At 42.4% G+C, this 26,295-nt stretch overlaps 1 protein-coding gene across 1 annotated transcript in view; it reads right to left on the bottom strand.

The window, feature by feature from the left end:
- Window positions 1–3,305: 3,305 nt before the first annotated feature.
- Window positions 3,306–26,295, bottom strand: part of LOC107187550 (ecdysone-induced protein 78C) — a 67,851-nt gene continuing 44,861 nt past the window's right edge. Inside the window, exons 2-6 of the mRNA XM_015575673.1 lie at window positions 16,912–17,036; window positions 7,303–7,444; window positions 4,977–5,359; window positions 4,312–4,611; window positions 3,306–3,698 (exon numbers count right to left, since the gene is read on the bottom strand). Coding sequence (XP_015431159.1) covers window positions 3,306–3,698; window positions 4,312–4,611; window positions 4,977–5,359; window positions 7,303–7,444; window positions 16,912–17,036 — 1,343 coding nt within the window. The remainder of the gene's footprint in view (window positions 3,699–4,311; window positions 4,612–4,976; window positions 5,360–7,302; window positions 7,445–16,911; window positions 17,037–26,295) is intronic.

The raw sequence follows: 26,295 nt of genomic DNA, 5'->3' as shown, positions 1-26,295 counted from the left end.
CCCCCCCCCCCCCTCCCCTACCCACCAAAATCTCTCACGATGAATGTATATGTATATATGTATATTATATTACATATCGATACGCATTACATGCTAGTCATTGTCAGAGAGTTTTTTATTTAGCGTTCAAGAGTTCGAAGAGTTCAAACATGCTCACTTCAGGATTCCCATTCGAACAACACGGGAAACGTTTTTTTCGTCGAAATGATTGTTTCGATTGATCGTCGTGGGATCGACCCGATAACAAATTGCAACAGCTCAACGTAACAATTTACTTTACACACCATACGCAACGTCCGACTCGTTTTTCCACCCCCTCCCCCAACCCCTGTACTCTTTTCGATATAACGCGACTCATAACCTTTTTGCCCCCACCCCCCTTACCGTCCGAGTCTCGAGAAGTTCTCAACGAAGGAATACAATAGACTCTTCGTTTCCGCGGAACACCCTGAAGCGATGCAACAATATCTATAAAGGTAATCCACTATACACTACTTGTCAAGTAATAAAAATAGAGATTGCATAGATTGAGATTCGTAGCGGATGCATCTAGAGAGACACGATCCTATAAAGATTTCCTCTTGAGCTTTCATAGCGTGAAACGTTATTCTTCCTTAGTTTGTATTTGTATAATATCTGTATAATATGTATAAGTGTTCGCGCGCGTCCAACATCTTGTTCCGCCATCTTGAGAGCGGGCAGGCGACCGGTCGGTCCACGATTTCCACCCTCCTCTGAATTCGAACGGATGGAAAAACATGGTGATATCTATGGACGAACGTAAAGAAAAAAATATCTCTCTCCCGCACGCTTTTCGATATGTCTCTGGAGAGTTTGCAAGTTGCATACCGTCCTCCATCCGATCGGCCACGAGATACATTTATCAGGGTAATACACCGTGTCCCGTCTGGACGCCAGCAGGCCCCTAAATCAGCCCTGTCCTTGGGCGCCAGTTCGACCAAATTCGACTAACCTTTAATGTACCCTTTAATTAATTTTAAATTCTGTGGCCAACGGTGAAACTTTGAACTGTAAATCCTTCTTAACTTATCCTCTCGTCATATACCATTTCATATCATAACTCTCGTATTCATCAAATAATAATAAAAAATTAATAACTTCATTCATGTTAAAACTATATTTTCGATATATTAATGTATCACTTGATATTACAGTACAGAGTATATCACACATCGATGAGATTAGGTTAAGACGGACCATAGTTCAAAGTTTATGCTATACTCTCGATCGTATTAATCGTTGATTAAACGTTAATCGAAGGTTGGTCGATGTGTCCCCTTATTAATCTACAAACGATCTTTCGTTATGATTCCTACAAGAGTTCGCCCAGAAAGAGAGAGACAGACAGAACTTTCTCACCCCTCCCCCTCGGGCTTAAGCCGTAATAAACGGCCATCCGTGGAATTCGTTCACGGTTTTGTGCTATCTTTTTCCGCGCGGCGCGTGTTCGATTCACCGCGCGCCGCTTTATTGCAACAACGATATGCGGCGAGACTAATTTACACGAAAAGAAAAACAAATGCTATCCTCCCCCCCCCTCCCCCACGTCGATTGAGTATTTATTAAATGCATGCGTACCGTGCCGCGGCGTACGGCGTACAGTTTATGTCTGCCCTTTTCTCATCGAATCGAGACCACTGGAGCTATATTTTTCCAAGGCAAAAGACCGTTGAACGTTTATTGGAATTCAAGAATTTTTCCGCGGAGTTTAAGCTCTCCTCATGCCGTTAATCGACCGTGTAACACTCAGCCCTCGATGTTAAACCGAAGAGAAGGTTAGATCGGGCGATCTGTACCCGTTCGCCGCGGAAACGATCCATCTTCCTCCGCCGTCCGTACATCAATGAAACACGAACGGTGCACGATCCGGCGGCAGTCGCGATCCGCCAGAAGCAAAAAAAAAAAAAATAATTCTGACGAATCGCCCCTGATCCAACGGGGGCCATTTTTGCGCGTCGAACCGACGAGCCACCAATCCCATATCGTGGGGCGGACATGTCCGTCGTTACATCATCTCCAGTAGAAACGGAATCGTCCACGGTGTCCGGGGCTGCGTGATTTTTTTTTGTGCGATCAGCGCTGGCAATTAGAGGATTCTCTCTCTTTGACCCACGGCGGGGGCCCGTTCGTTCACGTCGAATTAACTCGATGTACTCTGAAACATTCTTCAAAGACCGACACACCGCAATTATTAGAAATGCTGCGTATTGTCTGGTGTACGGGAGATCGGAGTTAAAAGTAACAGGGGTTATACATTTTTAAATAAAATATACAACGCAATGATAACAGATAATCAATGAATTCTGATAATTATCGGAACTTGCAAATTTAACTATTTACAATTTTCTTATATTAATTTTCACTACTGGGTCAATTTGACACTGAGGGACAAAGTTAAATGAACTAATCCTGAATCTCCAACCTATCCGTATAAATTAACATTAAATCTCTAGCTGAAATAGAGGCTTTTTTATATCATGAAAACCAAAAACTGTTACTTTCTACCCCGGTATCCCCTACACAAGGAAGGAAGTGGAGGGGTTGAGGGTGTATTGAATTGCAAATTCGGGCGGATTTCAGGGGCGTGGATGAAAATGCAAACACGGATTCAATGGAGAACAGGGGGGATGGTGTGAGGCAGTGGTTTCAAGTTGGAAAGTAAGTCGAGGCTGAAGTCACTTCGGGGGTTTGTGTTCTCGAGCAACCTACTTTTCCGTCGTTTTGCGCGGGGTTCGCCCGGGTTTCCGTGTGACGCAATTTACTCTGTTTGCCGAAGTTACCGTCCGGAGGAGATTAACAAATACGCGACACCGCGAGCTACTCAAGAGTTTTCGGAAGCCTTGATGGCCCTTGGGTATAGAATCGTATTCTTTTGGAAAGTTCTATTACATAGAGAAAATTTTGATCGTTTTCCTTGAATTCAATTGGACCGAGGCACGATTCTACGTTTTCCCTGTAGAATACTGTGAGTTTTCTTTCGGTGAGTGTCTTCGGGGATACTTCCGGCACAAATTACCAAAATTCCGCGTACTCCTTTTCCCTCTGGTTTGTTTAAAAATAAGTTCAAAAATTTGTATCGTTTTCGAACTCGATAAATTCGTCAAATAGCTTTGCATAATCGTATCCCAATACAGTTGGTTATGTGATATGTAATTGTTGGTTTTAAGTACCAGGTATTTTCTACAAGCAACAGACAATTCTTAATACTTCGTAAATCCTGAAATCTGATTTTCAAAATTTTTCTTACAGCCTGTAGGAGACTAAGCGGTCGGAAAATCACCTCTTCACTGAAGATCCTCCTCGCACTTGGGAATGTCGAATATCTCGGCGAAGAGGGGCGGTAGTTTGAGCTTCGTCCAGTTCCTCCTGAACCAGTCCAGCAGACTCGCGTGTCTGGCCCCTAGGGCCCTCAGTTCCGGTATCCTCTGCGAGACGCTCGAGACGTTCGAACATCCGCCCCCGGATGTGGTCTCGCCCGGGACCGTGTGATTCCGTAACGCTTGCACCTTTAGTGCCTCCAGGAGACGATCCTGAAGCCTCTGCACCGCTTTGACGTCGTTCAGGCCGGGTCTTTCGCCGAGAAGAACAGCCCCGGAGAAGAGGCCCAACTCGGTGTCCGAGAGTTGGTGGCCGTTCAGGGCAGACGTGAATTGCATCAAGGCGGACACAAAGTCTGGCTGTTTTGTTTCAAAATGATCAATTAATAAATCTATAGCCAGGGAAGTTGAAAGGATGGAACGTCGGTGGAACGTAGAGGATGATCTCGATTTAACGCTAGAACTACCAGCATTGAACACAAGTCGAAATATGTGAAGTTTCATGTTTTGTGGGTTGACAGGTGTTACGAGAGTCTGTAGCTTTGGATGCTGAACAACTAAATAATAAATTAACTACGAGAGAGGGATTAGTGCGAAAATATATTAAAGTTGATGGACATCACTTTGAGCATCTATTAAAATCAATTTTCTGCAAATCAAAAGCAAGTAAGATGCTATAGGTGCTCACGTTAGGTAAGACACCCTGTACAGATGAATATAACAAGTATGTATGTAACGTCTAGTTGTGCAGCGCTGTTGTATACAACCGTAGATCAACTGTTACAGTAGAACAAACGAATAAATAGAATGGACATTGTGCAAGTATCGTTTTTGGGTTATGTACATACGTTACACAGGCACTCCAATCAGAGTAAGGTAAATTCAGCTATTGAGCCGCAAATAATTTTGTATACCGTCGAGCTTTCAATTCACAGTCGATACAGTGTATGGAAATTAATGAATCAGTCCTCACCTCGTACATCAATTCCATTTGTTGCCTGGTGATGTAAGTACCGTCCTCGAATGTCATCGAGCTGTCAGTGGTCATCTTCGAGATATGGCTGAGCCAGACCTCGAAGAAACCGACTTTGATCAGGATCAGCTGATCGTCCTGCGAAAGATCGCAAAATCCTGGCACCCTTTTCGCAAACTCCACCACCCTTTGCACCGACGGCGTGACCCTGGTAGCGAATTGTTGCCAAAGCCAGATCCTCTGGGACTCGACCGTCTCGGCCGTCGAAGAGGCGGCCTCTGGGTCCTCGGGACTTGCCGGCTGTGAAGAAGCACTTGGTTGCTCAACAGTATTACAAACATCAATTCTACTGTCATTGCTTTGTGATGCATCGAAGATAGAGGATGCTAATTATAAGAAGAATATTCATTCCTTTACATTTACAATTACCGTAGTATGTATATGTCTATTTATAACTCCTATAATTGTAAATAAAATGTCTTACAAAAATTTCTACTTTTACTTTAAATATGTATAAAGATATATGCAAAATCAGAGCTTCCTAGGATTGATAGTTTTTTTTTAAATTAATTCCCAAAGATCAGGTTGAGAATGGTCGTCTACACTCGAATACCCTCCTAATATTTCTGATCGAGGTCGTTAATGAATACATTCGTAAAACTCACCGGTATTATCATCGGTTTCCGAACGATGCCCCTCGTCGATTCCTCGGTGAAGCCGCAGTGAGCGTGATGGGCTTGTGACACTTGCAGTATCACGTCGTACACCGCCAACTGTTTCACGTCAGCGTCCGATTGATCCGCCTCCACCACCGCGGCCGGTGGCACGCATGCTATGGTGTTCTGGCTCTGGCTGTTGTTGTTGTTGTTATTGTTCTGGCTTGTGGTGTTGTTGTTATTGTTGTTGTTATTGTTGTTATTGTTGCCGGAACCGGGAGAGGTTAGCTGTTGGACACCAGTGGTCGTTGTCGTCGTGGTGGTGGTGGTCGGTACAGTGTCTTCGGGGCCACGCTCCCTCGAACGTTTCGGCACCCTGCCGTATCGCACGGCTGAAACAACAGTTTCGTTTGATTTCTTAAAATATCGATTAAATTACCACGTTTATTTATAACTTATTGTATATAGTCTACGATTGGATAGATCGTTTGAACATATCCGTTGAATTCTCTATTCATCTATTCTTGCTTCACTCTGTTACTTTTCTCAGTTTAGCTGAAAGCTGCGTTCTCACTATTGCGATCGGCAAAACGAATTACATGGGGATATGTCATAGGCACGTGCCAACAGGCTGCGCGGCATGATGGGGACACAAAGCTGCGTCCCCATTGTGCTGATCGGCAAAACTGATCGGCCTATTTAGTGTTCGGTTTTGCCGATCGGCATAATGGGGACGCAGCGTAAAATAGGCCGATCGGTTTTGAACAAAGTTGTTCAGGAAAGGTTGTTAATTTTATTTGACAAAATTACGTACTAAACTGCGAATTTCATTTTGACATTAAGAAAAATTTATCACTTAAAGTATGATCATATACTGATGAAAAATGACGTTGCGTTAATCGTTATCTGTATAATCTTTTCTTAAATTTTACACATCGAATTTTTATTAAGCATTGGACGCGTAAACTTCCGAAGAGCCGAGATTAACAAGAGGACGGAAAAATCGTGCAACGAATTTTTAATGAAGAACAAAAAAAATGAACGATGTTGAGCGATTAAGGCCACCGGTGCCGGATTAAGGGCAACGTCCATTACCGTACACATCAAGAGCTTTCATCCCCTCGTTAATCATTTTCAGCTCGGAACTTAAGCTCGTCCGAAGTAACGTCGAATAAATTTCCAATCTTCTTGTTGCTTCCGAGACCTGGCAGCCTGTCAAAAGTATTTACGCACGGAATTCTCTAATTACAGACGCTTAACCACCATCGGACCATCGATTTTGTAACGATAAATTGGATCTGTTACGTGATTCTCCTTTCAATGAAACAGATAAACATTTAGAACAAATTCTTATTGTTCCACGACATTGAAGATTAGTACAAATTATGTTATTCTACCTAGCTGTTCTTAGTTAAATTAGATTATTTTAATGCTAGTTGTTCGATCGAAAATTTTTTTTAGCTAATGATAACATGATTCAAGGAAAGTTTTGAAATGATTGTGCCAGATTTTTTGTCAATCCTTTTTCCCCAGAGTTTTCAAGACCACCTTCACTTTTTTTTTATAGGTAAACCTATAATTTTGTTTACGCCCATATTTTAGCCTTTGCCTTAACGGTGATGTAATGCATCCCTTTCGAAGCGGTTCGGAAGGCTGTTGAAGCTTATTACGATTTCGCCGACAATGCCAGCTAGTCGCTTCCTAGGCTGCCTATTATACACCGTCTGCATATTGCACCGTTGGAACTTTGACGTTTAATTATGCACGCAACTTCGCTTCAGTTTACCTTGCCTTTCTCCGGCCCCCCTTGCTGTTCTCGACGAAGCCCGGAAATTCCGAAAAGTAAAAGACACCGCGATTATTAACGCGAACCCGTACTTCCTCCGCCAAGAAACGAGCGAAACATATGACTAATCTTGTAGCTACTACCACAGACGAGGTGATACTACACGACTTTTCTGGGGTTACGTTACTCCATTTCCATTTTAGTGTGACTGTTGAATTCCGGGTGAGGAATGAGTGCAACACTTTATTAAAATCAACTGACAAGGGAAGGCACGGAAGTGTCCTCCTCCGATTTTGACGTAAGTTCGTATGTCTGTTAAGCAGTCAAAAATAGGGGATACGTATTTTTTTTTATTGGTTGAGACGCGACTTTAAGGGATTCGCCACTACTGCCATACGTTAAAGTCTACACATAGTAGAGGTGCATAAAGAGCTCCTAGACAACACTGGTCCAGGTAGGGAATTTTCTTACGATTCGATCAAATACATATTTGAATCCCGCATGTCACTTACTCAAAGTAATCGTCGCTTCGAGTGACTCGTTACTTACAGTCCCTGGACATGCCGACGGCTAGGCACTTCTTAAATCTGCAGTACTGGCAACGGTTCCGATTCAATCTGATCACCAGACACTTGCCGTCCCTCAGGCACCTGTACTCTATTTGCTTCTGAATGCTCCTCCTGAAGAAGCCCTGAAAAAGAAAGAAAAACAATCGGCATGAACACAGCCGTTTCCATTGCGAAATGATTCTTTTTGTTTTTGTAATTTCCTCGCCGCGAGGTTTACCCACCTTCCTTCAGAAGGTAGATGGAACAAGACATCTATGGTTCATAATAAGTTGTTATTAATTTTTTTAGAAGATTACAGAAATTTCTCTTTGACCATTTGACCTGCTATATTTTCATTCTGGAATACTATGCGTTGCGTGGAGCCTCGTCGACTCTGCGCCAGACGAACAAAATCCCTCGTTACGACGGGATCGTGAAATCGTGCGTGTTGCCATTCGCCCGTTCATCGCTTTCGCTCTCCGCAGCAATCACGTAACAGGTGTTTAACGTCCGGTAATTTCAACGCCTGGGACGCGAGCATTAGCAGCCCCGCGCGCGTTGTTACGCCAAGTATCGAGCTAGCGAATAAAATAAGCAGCGTTCGTGTTGAAGAAAAAATATCTTTCATTTTTGTTTATGTAAACTCTACATTATAGGATCTCTTTCCATTGGCGTATCTGGTTTGGGGTTAGGTCGATCGAATAATTCTCGTGGTATACGTAAATAACACGGATTCTCGTGAAATCTGTTTTGAGCCATCGTCACTGTCGTCCGCATCGCCCCCCGACCTCTTCCTTTCATCCTAATAAATTTTCGAAACGATCACCGCCCTTGGTTCAGACCGCCCAGAATGTTCAAGATAACGCTGTCAATATTTCAAGCAGGATGCCGATGAAATCCCGCGCTTGAACGCCCCGGGGGCGATTTTCCGTTGAAGCGCGCCTTGCTTCTCTTCGTTCGCTCAAGGAAATGGGATTTTCCTGGAGGGGTGGGGGTGGGGGGAGAAAAAACGATATCCGAAACGTGGTTATTGGCCGTTGATATTCTTTCGTTGGAACGGGCGTGTTAAGGATGACAAAACACAATTGAATTATGCATCCGCCTCGTTGACCCAGAGACAGCGAGCGTCTGCAAGAAAAACGGTCTTCCCGCCCGGCCAGAAATAATTTACCACCAGACGGCACCAATTTCAAAATTTTTCTTCCGCGATAGACGATGACCGTTTATTTTCGAATGGCGTATTTCGATCTGATACACTGGCTCTTCTTGAATGAAAACGTGTTTTCACTTAGTATGAGGAATTAGATTCTGTTACAGTCATCAGTCTTCCAGAAAGTACATACAGGTATTCCTTGATCTATGTCAATCTACGACAATTCGCACTTACGACCGTGAAAAAAAATATTTTTTTTGGATGACGATTAAAATAGACATTTTTAATTTAAATTTAATACATAAAGTATGTGATAAATACATACGTATATATGAAGATATGTATGTATTGTAATTGGAAATAAATGTTATTTGTTTTAATACTTGTGTAGAATAATGTCTCGATGAGTGCGACGTACTCGGGTATACAAGTTTGAAGATTAACTGAAAAAAATGTATTCCTACCAAACTACCAAAAAAAATGTTATTCTACATTTTCGACCTATTTTTGCGTTTAGAATCGCATATTTAAAAAGTTCCCTACGTTTTCAGTAATTTCTACAATCCTATTTCATTGGTTGCGAAAACAAAATTGTTCATAATTAACATGGGATTTTTGAATCGGTGGACAAAGTAGGTCCGCGCAATGCATCACGGGAGCGTATCTTGGTTCCGTATTTTCCGGTAATACCCAACGTTTTATTTACCGAACGGTTTACATAAAGATCGCGATAAACGGATCGGTTCGCATAAATCAGCTGGGATACTCGGGTTTTAGAAACGCGTGGCGCCGGTAACGGCTATACAGCGACTATCTTGGGCGCTTTCAAAAGCTCGTTTTTTTCTTATCCGTTCCTCCCCGCAAACGACATTTTTACGAGCCCTAAATCCAGGTTCTGACGGGGAGAATTAATCGTCGATCGCGTGGGTATTCGGCTATCCTTGAGAGCTAGATCGATGTCGCTATCCAGAAACGTTTTGCATTCTGCCAGTTGTCGGTGACCGTATCGCGAAATTCTACTCGTAACGATATAAAATGTTCTTTAGTAATTGTATGAATTGTATAGGGTACAGTAAAAGCGTTAATTCAGTAAGTGGATAGACCATTATTATATTTGGTTCATACTTCTGCTAAAATTGTACGTAAATGCACACATTGACTACATAGTAAGTGTATTACATTTACCAAACTTCATGCTTTTACTGTGACGTATATACATTAAATCATAGGATTTAAGTTAATTGTTGAGTTTTAGAATCGTATTAGTTTTTAATGATTTTTTACACTTAAGAATCTATAGGATTTCAAGATCTTCAAGGCTGCCAAGACTTTTTAGGATATCTGGGTTTAGAATTAAAATTTTGCGAGGCAGAGTTAATTGTAACCGGGCGGGCACGCGGAACGTAATATATCGGGAGTACACGCAGCGCGCACGTTACCTCGAAATTAACCGAGAGAGGGTTGGTCGAGGGGTGAAGGGGTGGAAGGGATGGGTGGTTGCGTACCACCGTGGCTCAGGGGTTGACCTCGTTGCCGCGGCCAACGCGGGACGGCTCGTTTAATAACCGACGTATTATGATTAATGCTCCGCGTACAAACAAGCGAGAAACTTTTGTCCACCGCGGCGTCGTGTCCTGTGAAATACAATAAAAAACAAAACTTTCATCGGATCCAACGAGTTTTCTATTTTATTCTGAACCCAATACGATACTTAAGAGGCAAAATAAATTTTTATTTATTTATTACTCCTGTCTTTATAAATTACTTTAGAAATTTTTATATTGTTTATTATTATAATATTAGGATAGTTTCTTTTTGTTACAAGCCCTTTCATTTCCTGAGAAATGAACAATTCAGATGAACAACCCAGGTCAATTCGACAACTCGTGACACAGAAATGCTACACAGACTGGAAAAAAGCTATGTTTCATGAAAGTAGTTGCTTAAAAGGATCGTTAAAAATGCTCAGTTCGATGCCATGCCTCCTCGACACATCGTGAAGCTCACGCGAAGCCGAGGGTTTCATCGTGAAATTTTCGCGATTCGAGAATTGTTCGACGGTTTTTCGCCAATCAATTCACTATGCATCGTGACCCCGAATCGCGGAATTGAGCGATCTCGGCCGGAGGCCCGATCAGGAGCGTCAACGTTCCGTAAATTAGGTCGCGGATAAAAAGTGCCGAACAGCTTCGGGCGACAAATCGGGAGTGACGAAAATAAGATTTTTAACAGGGTTGACCTCTCCGTTCATTATTGGTCCCGGAGCAAAATGGCACAGAACGATGTTTAAGCTTTCAAATTGTAGTATAACAAGGTCCATTAAAGACAGGTGTCTATAGAGTCTCTGCCTGGTCTGATTTGTCCGATGTAGCCTCTAATGGGTTTGACAGGTTTATTTTGGCACTGAACTGCCTGATATGGTCCGTTTCAAGTTTAACGGCTTCCCTGTCGTATGGATTGAGTTTGATTGTTTCGAAATTGTTTGCTCGAAGTTTAATGAATTTGGTACCCTGTATGTCGACTCTGACGTATCTACTGTGTATCTATTAAGTCTGTACGAGTCTATTGGAGTTCGACGTGACCAGTATCGCACTACATTGTGTTGATATCTGCTGCCGAGTTTATTTATTACTTCATTACACAGAATTATATATACGATACTCTACAACTCTGCAGCATACATATGTATATGTACGGTACGTTACGTGTAGGTTTTATAAATTTAATCCCTGGATCACTAAACTATCACAAAAATTACGACCTCGAATTCATGGTTCATCGCGATTGTCAATATCTGTTCAGACTATACTATCTTAATTATTCATTATTTTTAAGTCTATCATAAATAATTGTAACGTTGGCTTCTACCCCAGTAAAAATAATATTGTTCCAAAGTATTATATGTTTTCTTTCAGTCGTAAATTTTACGAATGATTAATAATAATGTGAGTTACAAGATACTTTAGTTATTTACAGTTAAAAGAGCAACAAATTCCTCAGTAGTCTCTCGATACAGATTCACAGTACAATCACACTTGAACCTGACTTGAAATACAATCAAACTCGACGATCTTCGATCGAACAAGGGATCCGTGACGTCCGCGAATCTATTTTCACTTCGGCACGAAAGTTATCTCAGGCACCGTACATTATGAAAACGAATGAATAAAGCTCACTGTTCTCGAATCACCAGAATAAACCTCCCGAAATTTTTATTATCTCACCGAAATAAAGTCTTGAAACTGTGCCATTTAAGACAGTCCTACTTTCTTCCGCAATTAACGTAGTTATCTTTCCTTTACTGTCGCACAATAGGGTGGAGGTACCTAATATCGTCTAGCAAAAGTTAAATTGTTATTGATTAGTAATTGATATTTTTATATGTGATTTGTTTCAAAATAAAGAGAAATAATTCACGTTTCATGCAGTATAAGTTAGATCTGTTGAAACCTCCAAATTTTTAATTGGGACTAACAAAACATAAGACATTCAAAAATCGGAATCGGAAAAACGTGTGAATCGAAATATGAGTGTATTTCCACAGAAACAACAGTGTGTACGGTGGTTAAGAGACGCGTATTCTCGTTCCGGAGCGAACGGTATCGGTTTATTGGTCTATTACATACTGACGAGAATGGGGGAGAGGGGGGGGGGAGGGGGATTATTAATTAATGAAAGCCATACGCGACAATGCAGGGAGGACGACGCGTATCCGCCACGGCCGATATCCTAGGACAAGAGGCTACAACGTGGCCAGTCGTACCACCACCCCTGACAGTCAATAATACCACCATTCGATACCCGCGGCCCGACCTCGGCTCGTCGCGAAAATCGATACCCGACGTCGCGCTACTGTACTCGAGGGAAACAGGATGTCACATGACGAACATTTATCTCAGGTTTTTCTTTAAATCAGTTTTCTGTCTAGGGCGAGGGTTTAAGGGTACGTTCTCATGTGTACGATGTGAAAAACGGCCTTTTCAAGAATTTTTGTAAAAGGAAACTATAACGTATAAAGTAAACAATCATGTCTGGAGTTTATTAATATACAGGGTGTCCTGCCTAATCCAGACCTGCGCAAATTTTATTTGAAATGAAATGTGCCCAGGTCTGATATCAATTAATACCGCGCTGGAGAATTTCGACGGACGAGGCGTGCAGTGGCTCTGCCCCGTAATGAATCAGACTTGAAATGGACAGCGCAGCACGGCCGCGCGTGGCCAGTAGAAAGGCCTACGTTTAATCAGACGAGAGAAGACCAACGTTTGCGCCGTCCCACAATGTTTCGATCAATGGAAAAAACAACAAATTGTTGTGATTTTTTCATGTAAAATGCTTATTAACTTTAGAGAAACTTTCTAAAAAAAGTATTATAAACTTTAAATTAACGTCAAATTCAATTGCTCATATTTCCCGATATTTCAAGGTCATCCTCGTTTTTTTAAATTTAATAATGATTAGTAGTGATGATTACTAACATGTAAAATATGTTCACTTTCAGATAAACGTCGGAGGAGTTATTCTTCAAGAAGCATGTCTTTCGCGGATCGTCCGAAGCCAGATCATTTCTGACTCACATCGATGGGTTACTAACACAAAGTCACGATGGCTCGAGCTCAAGGCCCTTGCTGTAGAAGTTTGGTCGACTAGAAGAAAGGACAGCGAGTGAAAAAGAAAATAGAGTGAGCAGAAGACGTCTTTCGCTGTGTCCGATTAATTAATCGATACCACTGATCCGCTGGCAGCGTTACATTGCGACGGTTGGCAATTTAATCTTCAGCTCGGTTTAACCGACGAGTCACAATAATATTTTATTATCAGGAACGTTTCGCTCGCACCACTGACTCGCGGTTTCCAGTCAGCGTAGTGGTTGGTTTAATCGTAATAACGCGCTCTTTAATATTAATTGCACACGACCTGCGGTCCTCGTTCTGTGGAAAACGCTCACGCTATAAATACACTGTATTAAATACAGGCCGTTTGTCGAGATTAAACGCGTTGCATGCGACACAGTGTATGCATGTATGTATTACGTGTTGCGTTCCGCCGCGGCGAAACACGATTTTTATAGATCGACGATACCGGAGGGCGCAGTAGCGACGGCCTTCGTATGGTCAGACGCGTGCAGTCTTATTCCACTTGTGTAACGAGGCGAAAGCGGGCGAACGGCTGTCACCGTTTTTCTAAGTGGGCTGGCTCCGAGTTGCTCACGCGAATTTAGATTTCTGTACGGTAAATCGACCAGCCTCGAATGTCTGTTACATTAAATTACATAATATAGAATATAACATAAAGTTGCATAATAAATTAACACGTTCGTTTAAAAATTTATTCATGCACTCTTGTAAAAAAAAAAAAGTTGGTAGAACAATCACACAAAGGGTGTGTACGATTTAACAAGAACATTTTGTTATATTTTTCCAGGCAAAGTACCGATCAGTTATTGAATAAATGTTTTATTGCGATAAAAAAAGCGGTGCGCGTTTGGTTTTTGTTGATTTTAACAATTAAAACGATGGGGTAACGAAGCTGGCTCGAATATGGTAGCCGGTTTTGTAATCGATGAAATCGAATCAAGAATTTGCCTCGCGATCCCGCCTCTGCTGAATGCTCATTTTTTCCCCCGAATTTGTTTGTCGAGCACGTTTAACGGGGAGCGTGCTCGAATTTCCGCCCAACGAAAATTCACTGACCCGCTCTCACTCTCTCGCTTACCCTCTGGTCTTTTAACTATGCAAGCCTGCATTTTGGGCCGCGATAGCTATGGCGGAAATGCTGGCCTATGCATTCTTTAGTACGGCGAACTGTAGAAAAGCTTTGAAATTTATTGAAAAGGGACGTTTTCGTGTGTTCGACGTGAATTTGCAGTGTGTACAGCGTATCCACGAATTCGTGCAATAAATGTGTATGTACATTGTATTATTCTTTTTTCGTAAATTAATAGAAAAGTAAGCAATGATTCGATGAAATATTTCTTGTGAATGATTATATTGAAACATTTGTATTAATAAATAGAATTCTGGGGGATTACTGAATGGATCATTTGATCTCATTGCAATAAATATCAGCGATGGTGTAGGTCCTCCTTTCGCAAATACGATGACCCCATGCGACTAATTAATATTTAATAACAATTCCTTCATTTCGGAGATACTTGACCGCGAAGTTTCACTTGTGCCATGAAAGATCCACGGGGTCACGGAGGGTTAAGGCAGGAGACGTACAATTGTTATCGTAAAAAGTCTATTAACATTATTCAACAACTTCTCCAATTCCGTTATTTCTGCAGCTTCCCTAGCTGGCCGCCAATTTTCCAAGGTGAACAAAAACAGAATCGTCTCGTTCCTCTCGTGCTCGCCTCGTGTAAAACATCGTGAATCCACGGGAATGGAAAGACAAGGGGGGAGGGGCACGAGAAGCAACACGCGCGCATTCATTTTGCCAGGGACGGGAAATTAATTTCGCCATATCGGAGAGGAACGAGCCCGAGCGCGTGTTGCACTCGCGCGATCACGCTAGTCCAGCCGCCTAAGGATGTGTCTTGGTGGGAGCGCGAGAATGTACCAATTCACCGTTAACTCTGGCCTTAGGGCTTCCGTGTTTCAATCCCAGCCGTTCCAGCACCGGCGGATGTGCATCTCGCGGCTGGATTAAGCCGCGTGCACAACGACAAACAGGCTGATCGCGAGAGCACTGTTTCCATGGTGACGTGACAGACGGTCTGTTCAATAAAGAGCGAAAGAAAATTGAATGAAACGGCGATTTAATGGTAGAAGATGGTCATCTTGTTGCAACATTTTTCAATTAGTTTGCAAAGGAAAATTCTTACACTGGATTTACGGTAGCTCATTCATTTAGGACGCTTTATACTTTTTATCAGTTTTATCAATTTTTATCAATTTTTTTTATTGTCATGTCACTCAAATGTGGGCGACATGTACATTGTTCTCACGCAAAAAAATTAGTTGCAGAAACCAAAAGAAGCCTTGACGATAGGAAAAAAAAAGAATGAGATAGGCTTGGTGATAGCAGAAAGAGAAAAGAAAAAGTATGAGATATAACAGGAAGAGAAAAGGAAGAAATAGGAACTTGACGATTACGAGGAACTTCGAAGAAATGGTAGAAAAGGTACCTACACACACACACAAACTGATCGAGAAGTAGTCGAAGCCTCTAATGCACGGGCCACCAATGGGAAGGAAGAGAAAAAATTGTATTTATAACAGCGGCGCAACTTTCTAGGAGGGGGCGACGCGTCGAGGGGGATCTTGTTAGGGGGAACATTTCGAGATAAAGAAAAGTTTACACGGTATATAATTACGTTTCCCGGCGTAGAAAGTTCCGTTCAGGTATCTCTCTTTCTTTCTCTCTTTCTATCATTCGTGCCGCGACTCGTAGAGACGCGTATCCGCTCACGATTTCATGGTGTTTGTATAATCAGTTTTCCAATTCCGTGACTTGAGGCGAACTGTCGGGAATAACGAGCAATGTACACAAAGATGAAGATCAGAAGTTAATTCCGATGTGTCTTAAACGATCAACCGTTTCGTCATTTCAGTCTTCGATCTCACAGCTACGACGGTAGAAAAGTTATTTCTATCGTTCCTTTTATGAATAGAAAGTTGCTGAACTTGTCCAGTGGAGAATGTACTTCTGTATGTTCTGTTAAACTTTCAATTAAATTTATAATTATTAAAAATTTTCAGAAGCCATCTTAAAGAGGTTCTGCCACTGTGAAGTCCTGAAAAATGATGTATTAAGTGTTTTCATTATTTATTAAAGTCTATTAATAAATAGACAATACTTCATTTATGTTGAACATTTTGTTCACCGAAAAAAAATTCCTATGATATGACAATTTTTCAGGGCTGCACAATGACGAGACCCCTGAACACGTGGACAGCCACAGTGAAAAAAACCGTACGTAGTCAGACACGGATTATTTCGTTTTTTAAGTCATAAATAATGCATAATCGGAGTTAGTTAGAGACAGTTTAAGTATTTTGTTTGTTCTTTTTTAATATCTACTTTGAACAGTATATTTTGTTTCGTTCTTTAATTATCTCTAACCAACTCAGATCAGTATAATGCTTTGAACAGTATTTTTTTAAAGATACTACGTTACGAAAGTTCAGATTTCTGGATCAGTTACAGTAGGTTTTTCAATTTTTCTTTCTTAATAACTTTTTAATAATCAATGATTGACTGTTTAAGCTTTTTGGAGGTTACTCGTGTGGGTGATTTTGATAACAGATGTCAAAGTCAGGGTCATCGGAAGTGGGTGCTTTTCGGAAGTTTATCCTAAACTACATACATAATACAATAATTGGAAAGTTATTTCTAGTTAATGTTTTTGTTCGCTAGGAAAATAAATATTATTTATCGTTCGTGTCACTCTCGTCGATCTGTGTCGGATCTCGCGTAAACGGAAGCGAATACATCGATTGTTCTACTCACTTTGCAACCCTCGCAGCTGGTTACGCCGTAATGATAACCGCTCGCCTTGTCACCGCAAACTCTACAGGCCACGAAACTCTTCGCGGGCGTCGAACTGTTCGAATCGGCGGCCGCGTAGTGTTGTTCTGGAAAACAAAACAGGCAGGTTACGTTGTGTAACGTGAATCGTCCCATTCGTAGAACTAGGATAAAACCGTTCCGGCAAAAACTACCACCTTCTGCTTCCTTGTGATAGCAAGAAATCCGTACGGAGGGAAATTTCGAACAATGGGATCATAAAATTACAACAAAGCATCTTCGTCCTCGTGTCTGTTTCCATCGAATCGGCATTGTTTTAGAACTCACGAATAATTATGATTCGTTAAACAAGCAAATTTCGAGTGTACGGTTATTTCGTAAATAACATGGATTTCTTAAACACTTCACAGAAATCGAATTTTTTACGTGATCAATAATTTCTTTTTATTTATAAGCTAGAACACAACACCAACATTTTTCAATCAGCTTCGAACGTGACTGAACAACCCCTGCACAGCCATTTTCTTGCAGGCGATACCACCCAACAGACAAATCCTCCAGTTTAATCACTTCGAAATCCCTCTGTATACCGTACCACCGTGAACACCATCCCCACAAACAATCCCTCTAATCGTCAATCTTTTCAATTTCAGGTCTTCGATCCACCGTCAATCATCCCAATCCACTCCCTTCCTACAAAAAAACACGAGAACTCGACGGTCCTCGTAAAATAGGCTTTCCTTTTAACATCCCACGGCCACGCGATCTCAAGCGTAGATCACGGTTCAACGAAGTGTCTTCCTTCCTCCTAACAACTAAAAAACACGGCGTGTCGTGCGTGGTGAGGTAACGGCACCAACGATGGAAACGGATCTTCTACATAAATGGCGGAGCGGGGAAGAAAAGCTGGAAGAAAAAGCAGCTGGAGACGTGGCTAAATAGAGTGGAGGGTCCAACAAAAAACAAAGGACAGATAGAGAGAGAACAAGAGAGGCATAAAGGAATAGAAACCGAGAGACATAGAGAAATATAAGAAGATTAAGAGGGAAGCAAAGGTCGAGAGTAGTAGAAGGGGAGGACAAGTGGGAAATAGAGATCGAGAGAAACACAGAGAAAGAGAGAGGGATAGAAAGATATCATGGGGACTCGAAGGATCGCGAAAAGCGGCGAACAGGATGAAGAAACGTGGCCGTGGTTCCCTGGGTAGCGACGGGAACACGTTCGTCTGTGGGTTCTTTCGTTCGTCCAGCGACCCGTTGCATCCATAATGCAACGACGTACGGGGGGCGGAAGGGCAGACGCAGCAGGGTGGGGGAGAGGGCAAACGAGAAAGGGAATAGGCTGGTTAGGCCGCAGCGCACGGTGGTACGTGTAACGGAAAGCCCGCGTCACCGTTACAGAAGTACGGCCCGGGGGGAGGATGATCCTCGAGAGGGGAGAGCGCAAGGGCAAGAGTAGCATCCATGTGGCTGGCAGGAACGGGAGAGGACGTAGCGAAAAAGGAAGACGAAAAACGGCGAAACGGGGCCGGCCGCAAAGGGAGAGTCGAGGGAACCGTATAGGTGTGTAGTCTGCAACATTATATGTGTACAGGGTGTTCCAAAATAGCTTCGACTCCCGGACATTAGGAGTCCCTGGGATGATTTGAAATAACCATACAAATATTGATTAAAAATTTATTCCTCTTGATTATACTGAATTTCAGACTGTTGAGTACTCTATGCAACTATGGGTGCATATGTAGATCCACAGTCTAGTTATTAGATGCTCAGGTTTTTTGTATTATGTAGATTAATGTAGGGAATACTGAACGAAAGAATGTGATATTCTATGGAAAAGATTATATAATATTCTATAGAAAAAGAGTTTTGTGTGAACTAAAGGAGATCTTAAAGCTGTTCTTCGTGCTCTTTATACTGGAAGCAGGGATTTAATGATCAATAAGGCCTTGAGGGTCTTCTGGGAATCCTTTTTGAACACGAAGATCCTCATTATGCATACGCATCACCTTACGTACATATACGTTAACAGACAGAATAAGTAACCAGTATCTCTTCTCTAGATGAATTTCTATTTCAATCCGTCAGTGGACTACACGTCAGGACAACTTAAATGTCGTTACAGGAAAGTAAAGTTATCAGAAGAATAAGAAATGTAACTAGAATCTGTAATTAATATCTAGCTATAACAGGAATTACCTGTCAAGTTATTACAGGAAAGATTGCAAAGGATGTACATTTCGAGGCGACCAGTACATTTTGTCCTTTTATTGTTCCACTAGGTTCAACGAAATCTCCAACAGCCGTTCTCCACCTGCTTCGTGATCGAGATCCTCAGCGAAACAGGCTGAATAATTACTGGCTCGCTGATAAACGATTCAACAATGCGTGTATACGGCGTTCGCACGACGATACATTGTAATTTATTGCGTCCACGGACGGTCTGTAATTTCAAGGGACGAAGGCGGAAGCGCCGCCGCCGCCACCACGGCGTAATGGCGTGCACGACGTGCGCGGCGAATTTTTTCGGCGCATCTCCATGGGAATTCGTTAAGGCTGGTACCGTATTAACGACGCCTTGAACGATCTCGCGCGAATAAATTTGCTCGTGTTTCACAAGCTTCCTTTTGGCCTGGGATCGCCTCGTTTTCGTTTTTCATGTTTCAGAATGATATGCATTTTCATTTATATTTGTTGGAAATGTTTATTTGCGTTCATATTTGTGTTTAACTAAATAAAACAGACGTGTTACAATTTACCACGGGCTGGGGCACATTGTAACAAAAGTTCAGATTCCTTTAAGATGAACTTAGATGTCTAAGTATCAAAGATTTTTTCACATATTTACACTGAATGAGTTGACGAAATATATGAACAGTAAGTCACGCAAACTATTTCCTGATTGAAGAAAACACTCGCAAGAATTAATTGTGAAAACTTTTTTTTATAAGTTATCTGTTTCTCGCGGTGTTTTTACTTTTCTTTCTTCACTGTTGAAGCCACGAACGATGGAAATCGAGCGCGTCGGTCCCCGTGTGTTTTCGCTAGGCCCCGCTTTCACGCGCTCGTCTGCACAACGGACTGGCCCCTTCCTCTTCCACTAGGGGGTCCCCGTAAATCTTTTACAAGTCCAACGTAGGTACGTATATTCCGCCCCGTAATCTGTAGGCCACGCTTAACATTTCACTTACTACGAACTCCGTTCCGTGGCGGCTCGGTTTCTATTTCTGCTTGTAAATTCCGCTCACCCCCTCCCTTCCCCCCGAAACTTTCTCCTCGTGGGACCACTTCGAATTGATGGACACGGTGTACGTGTGAGCGCGGCCGAGACCGACACGCCGCGAGGATATTTCATTCCGTAGCCGCGTAGAAGAGAATCTCGCGGGATAAGATAACGTGAGCGAGAAGTAGAGAGTTTGCTGGAGTGGGAACTTTGCTGAAGATATTGCTGAATGTCTCTGGATGTCCTGGAAGATACCGTGGATTTGGAAAGTTCGTCGTGAATTCCGCGATACTAGACGGTTCTGATAATTGCGTTGACGATGGGGGTGATCTGGTTGGGTATATTCCGACAGCTGGCGATTTTCTGTTTTTATAATAGGGTAATTTTATAATAGCTGTTTTTATAATAGGGTATAAAATAATTGCTTATTCTTATTGTAATTTTAAAAAAATTCCTCATTTCGCATTTTTTCACTCTATTCAACCCTCCGAAATAAAGACGATAATTATAATAACGCTAATGATTATTCGAACAGTCGGAAGTCCACGAAGGACACAGCGTTCCGAAAGATCCAACAGAATACCCCACAACGACCCACTTCCGGGACAGAAACCGGAGATCAAGGACGCGAGACAAGAGGAATGACAAGCGGAACAGAGAGCCACCAGGTTGCCTCGACCCCTTCCAAGCGAGCTTTCGAACTCAGGCCGCTGCAAAGCGCTCTTGAATATATGCAAGCACTCTCGCGAAATTTATGTATCATATTCCCCGAGCGAAGGGAAACACCTCCGCGCTGTTTGCCGAGAGAGCGTACGGCGCCGTGGAAAATAATATTTCGCCTGGAACGATCGACGACGTGAATCGCCTGGATCCCATCCCCCCCTCTCGATAACGTGACGCGTACGGGCGAGACGAGTTCCTTATTTCCACTTTAGAAGAAAATGGGGCAAGTGGCCCTTTGCTCGCACTTTCCTCGTATTCCTTAACAAATTGCTCCGTCCCCTGGCATTTTATTTGGTTAGTCGGGGGTCGATTTCGAATCAAACTTTCAAGTAGACCGAGTACTTTAGATTTTCATTCTTGGACTGATGGACCAAAAGCGAGAGCACTTCAAAAATTTCGGAAAATTACCAAAAAACCTGTTATCCTACAGAAAGATCCGCAATCCCTTGTTCACCCCTGTGCTCAAGCCAACGGGACCGTAACAAAATGAAATTTCGTCGGCAGCCAAGGATCACGTAGACGAGTAAACGGTGCCGTTTTATTCCCCCGGACCGAGCACCCACGTGCAATGGTGCAGGCCTTCGACGGGACTCATTCAGCGCAGCGTTTCCCGACGCTTAAGGAAATTTTACTGCCGGCCGCGACGAGTTTCGAACACGATTGGACGAGGGGAAATAAAAACCTAAGCGAATCCACGGGGCGGTTCAGACATCTCGTCAGAATAGTGTCGAATCCAGGTGCCTTTTTTTGGGAGGGGGAGCGGGGGCAAAAGTACACCTCATTCTATTGTTACATAATATTGATAAAACACGAACACAAGTTTATTTTTTGTAATACTTTTAGGTCCGGAATCAATCTTCTATTTTTCCATAGATACAGTATACTTTTCTACGCGAATATTTTTTTACACGCATTCTTCCGGTACGTATCGACCGTGCAAAAACAGAATTGGGTGTACATAAGTACATTTTTTGAACCATTTATTAATTTTTTATTACACTTGGAGGGGGGTTGCCCCTATCGCCCCCCTCTGGATCCGCTACTGTGGATGCTGCCCACCCAACAGCCCTTTCTCACGGGCCCCGTAATGCCATCTCGCGGCGTAACAAATTTAATCGACACGGCTTTCTCGCCGGTTCACGCTCGAAACACGATCGATCCAACACAGACTGAATATTGGCTTTTTTCTTTAATGATCGAGCAGAGTGCTTTCTTCTTGTTTTGTTTTCGTCAGTTGGTTTTATTCGACGACGGGATCGTGTTTGTTTTGCGGTGTTGTAACCTTGAAGAGATGACATAGGCAGTGCCGATGAACCTTGTGGGTTCAAATATCGCTGACAATATGATTTTATTAGGTGTAAAAAAACAGCGCGATACAATCGAGGACTATTAATTACTCGACAAGAGTGGCCAATCGTTCGAGATTTCACGAACCGCGGTGTTTTTCGAGTCGGTCTATTCAGGAAGATTGAAAAATGAAATTCTATTTAACGCGAAGCCTTGCTACCACCGTGTTCCTCCCCACCTCTTTTGTTTCTCGCCATTGTTATCGCGCCAGGGTAAAAGTATTCCCCGTGTAAATGTTCCAATTACCCGCGAATTTCGTTCTCGGTGCCTCGACGTCGTTATCTGAACAGAGAACGTACAATGAACACCCGGAGAGGAAACGTGCAAACACACACACAGACGGGTGTGTAACCGTGCTCGGGACGCCTGAAACGCGGAAATTTTAATATCAAAGCCCATACGAGGCGCGAATTCGTGTAAACAGGAGAAAGTTTTCTCGGCTCTAGAATTTCACGAAACATGGAAAAGACTTTCGAATTATCGATCGATACTTTTCGTGTTAACACATCGCCCCATAATGCTTCCTGTAGTCTCTTTGGTTCCGGTACTTATTCTAAGGTTCCAAAAAAATACGTATCCCTTATTTTTGACTGCTTATCAGACATTCGAAGTTTCATCAAAATCGGAGGGGGACACTTCTTAATATATATTTATGTAATATATATATACGTACTGCAGTAGTTAATAAAAATTATTATTAAATTACGTTCTGGCTTTTTCATACTATGATTACCGTGAAAAAGTTGGAAAATGATGGCTGGCCTAAATATTTTCGCCAGAGACCGTATTTTCCAAATTCAGCTCTCTGAACGCGTCAAACGAATTCTCGGAGCAAACGGGGTGCACGCGTTTCATTTTGTACACTTTTATGCAAAGAAACAGGTGTGTTTGTTTTGTCGTTATGTTCGATGGCTTTCACGCGGAAACACAGTTTACCTGTTCCTTTATTTACACCCTTTGCTTCACTCCCTTCGCGTCTTGACTTTCCCTTTCCTCGCTGTTCCCTAACCCCCGTTTATATTTGGTCACTTTCCGTGGCGGTTTGTCTCGTCAGCCACCCCTCTTCGTTTCTTTTTTCTCTCTTTCCAACCGTTCGTTTGCGCCTACGGACTTTTTTCCACCTTTTCATGCCGCCACCGCTTTTTTTATCCGCGTGGATACCTCTGCTATTCGTACCCTTTCGCACTTGTCCTTGCTCTTTTCTCCTCTTGTTCGACGACTTCGCTATTCTTCGAATCGTTCCTCTTTACTCGTTCTCTTCCCTTTATGTAATTTTCACCAATTCCCATTCGCCTACTTTGCAGGCTCCGCTTAACAGCCTTTTCAGCCTTGTAACAGTCCTTTCATTCTATTTTTCACCGAGATTCTCGGTCCAGGCTACTTTCCTCCATTTATTTAGAATACGGCTGTTTTCCTTTAAGGTTTCGTTGGAAGTACAGGGTCTCGGGAAATAAAATACTTCAAATTAACTCGCGCACGTGCATGATTTTGGTATCTCCTACGCAAACTTTTTTCATAAAATCAAGAACCAATAGTCATTTTAAAACTGTTCAAAACATTTGTAACGTATTCTTTTTTATAAACAATATGTTTGCCCAGGATAAATAATGGCACCAGTAGTAGCAGTATCACCGTTTTTTCTAACGTTTGGTCGTCATTTAAAGAAGTTTCGTATTGTGGATCGTTTAGTAATGTTCCAAATATTGTCACTAAAGTGATAAAGTAGACGTTCACTGTAGTAGACAAATGCGTTAAAGGAAAAACGATTGAGAGAATTCTTCAAAAGATTCTCCATCAAGTTCACGAAATGGCTTGAATACCGAGCATTGAGCGACGAATAAACTCGACAGGCTTCTGTTCGTTAAACTAAACAAAATACGTAATATTTCATGACAGATTTAGCCAGCCATCTCAAGAGTAAAATATCGGCTGATGGAAACTAGAGATTTCATCTGGGACTTCTTTCACCGTCGATTCCTTTTTCCCCTCCATCCCAAAGGATCCTTATTGCCGTAATCTGAAAACGTCGTATAAAAATTCCTTTCAACGCGAAGAGAGCCTTAATAAACTGGACTGCAGCCGATTCGCAGTCAGAGCAGTGCGCGGCTCACGGAGAGAGTTTCATTTCGTGAGTGCATTTCCTTTTCACGACGAAATTAATAAACATTCCCTCGCGAGAGACGTTCCTCTTTCCCGTGGGAGGGAAAAACCGTCGTCGAGACGTTAAACGTGCGCCTGGGCCATCGAGACACCGAGAACTATATACCTACCGGTGCTAATTAATTAAGGACCGTCGGTAATTAATGGGCATCTGATACTGCCTGTGCACGCTCGTGGGAACACTTTCCGGGTACCGAATTCCTCCACTGAATTAATTATGTCGAGTAGTTTGATTAAATGCCTCGATTGCTGCAAATACCTCCCCCGTGGTTCGATTCGACGGAATCTCGACTCTTTGTTCCTGGTCAGTCGGATGTTGTTCGGCGCGATTATTACGTAGGGGTGAGTTGGTAGGTTTAGATTGTGGGTAGGTTTCAGTCAGTTAGTATATTTCCGTTCTTGTTACGCACACCTTATTCGCATGTCAATTGTTCGTTGTTGCAGTAGTAGGAGTATTCGCAATCTAAGTGAGAAGTTATGTTTGGGCAACAATTATAGATTAAAAATTGGAACCTAAAACACGTGGTTTGAGTAACAATACAAGAATTAAATGACCCAAACCTCCCCCCATAAGGAAGGTATGGGCCAAATAACTAGTTTTAGAACTATTATACTTTTAAACATTCCTTTGGAATAATAAAATGAAATCATGATGGAACATCGATGGTAAGACCTGACTAATTATACTTCTTCCTATTTAAAGCGTGTTTGTTTTTCATGTTAATCATTACTACAAATTAATTGAAAACTGACTAAAACCTGTCCACTCTACTTTACTTTCGTCGACACATTTCCGACGTAGGTACAACAGAGAGCCCCTCGTCACGACGGAAAAGCGTATTCGCTGTGCGGTTACGTTATCAGCGACGGTGATCTGCTCGTGCATAGAGAACGATCGAAGACGAGCCATTGTCGAGGGGCACCGATGCGTGGCCAGCGTACGACGCCAAGTGTATCCGGAAATAAGGGGTCGAAGATGCAAAGAGAGAAAGAGATCGTGATCGAGGAGAAGGAGGAGCAGAAACGTAGCCTGGCGGAGAGTTACGTTTCGTGGCGCGAAAGACCGGGAAACGTGATCTCGTGTGTGACCCAGATCGCTAACGAGACGTTTCGCTGATTAAATAATGGGAGAAGCCCATCGCGGATTCGAAGTGGATAAGATGGTCGAAACTGTGTTGGGGCTGAATGGAGAGACCACGGAAAACATGGAAAGGTGCCCAGGAGTTCAAGTGCCTTTCAGCCAATAATAACAAGCAATATTTAATCACTTAAAAAGTATCCCAATGAAACTGTTGCGAATTAATGAAGATCAAAGTTTTAATGAATGATGAATTGATTCGATGCTTCTCCTAACTTTTCAAGAGCTTCTAGAAGAGCAAGAATGTAAGTTTAGGATGCAGTTAGAAGGATAAAAATGTTACTGAGTCAGAAAAGGATCAACAGTAAGAGGATTAACGCGAAGCATGCGTTTTCAATGATTTATTGGGATTTATATTTTATACAAAAGCAGAAAAGAAAGGAAAACGTACGACTCCTTTCGAGAGTAATGATACGTCGACAGGATATTCTCGAGTTAATACCGCCTCGTGGTGGAGACCAGGCAAAAAAGAAAACGAGACCTGTGACAAATGGTATGCATCCGCGTGTTCGTACTTAACGGTTGAGGTGATTACTTCAACGTAAAACGTGTAGCAGTGTGCGTTTGTCCGCTTAACGGAACACGCAATTAGGTTTGGTAGTAATAATGGATGTTTAATTCAGCGAAACAAGGCACACCTGTGAATTACTTTTCCGTGTACTTTCACACGAAGCATCGAAGTCAGGACAAAGAACGCGAACTGGATGATTTAATACCGTGGAGACCACATTAATTCCTAATGCATATGGTATACATACCTTTTAGGTTCTAAACAA

This window comes from Dufourea novaeangliae, unplaced genomic scaffold (genome assembly GCF_001272555.1).
Source record: "Dufourea novaeangliae isolate 0120121106 unplaced genomic scaffold, ASM127255v1 scaffold89, whole genome shotgun sequence".
Classification (NCBI taxonomy): Eukaryota; Metazoa; Arthropoda; class Insecta; order Hymenoptera; family Halictidae; genus Dufourea; species Dufourea novaeangliae.
This window is presented reverse-complemented; position numbering and strand designations above follow the sequence as displayed.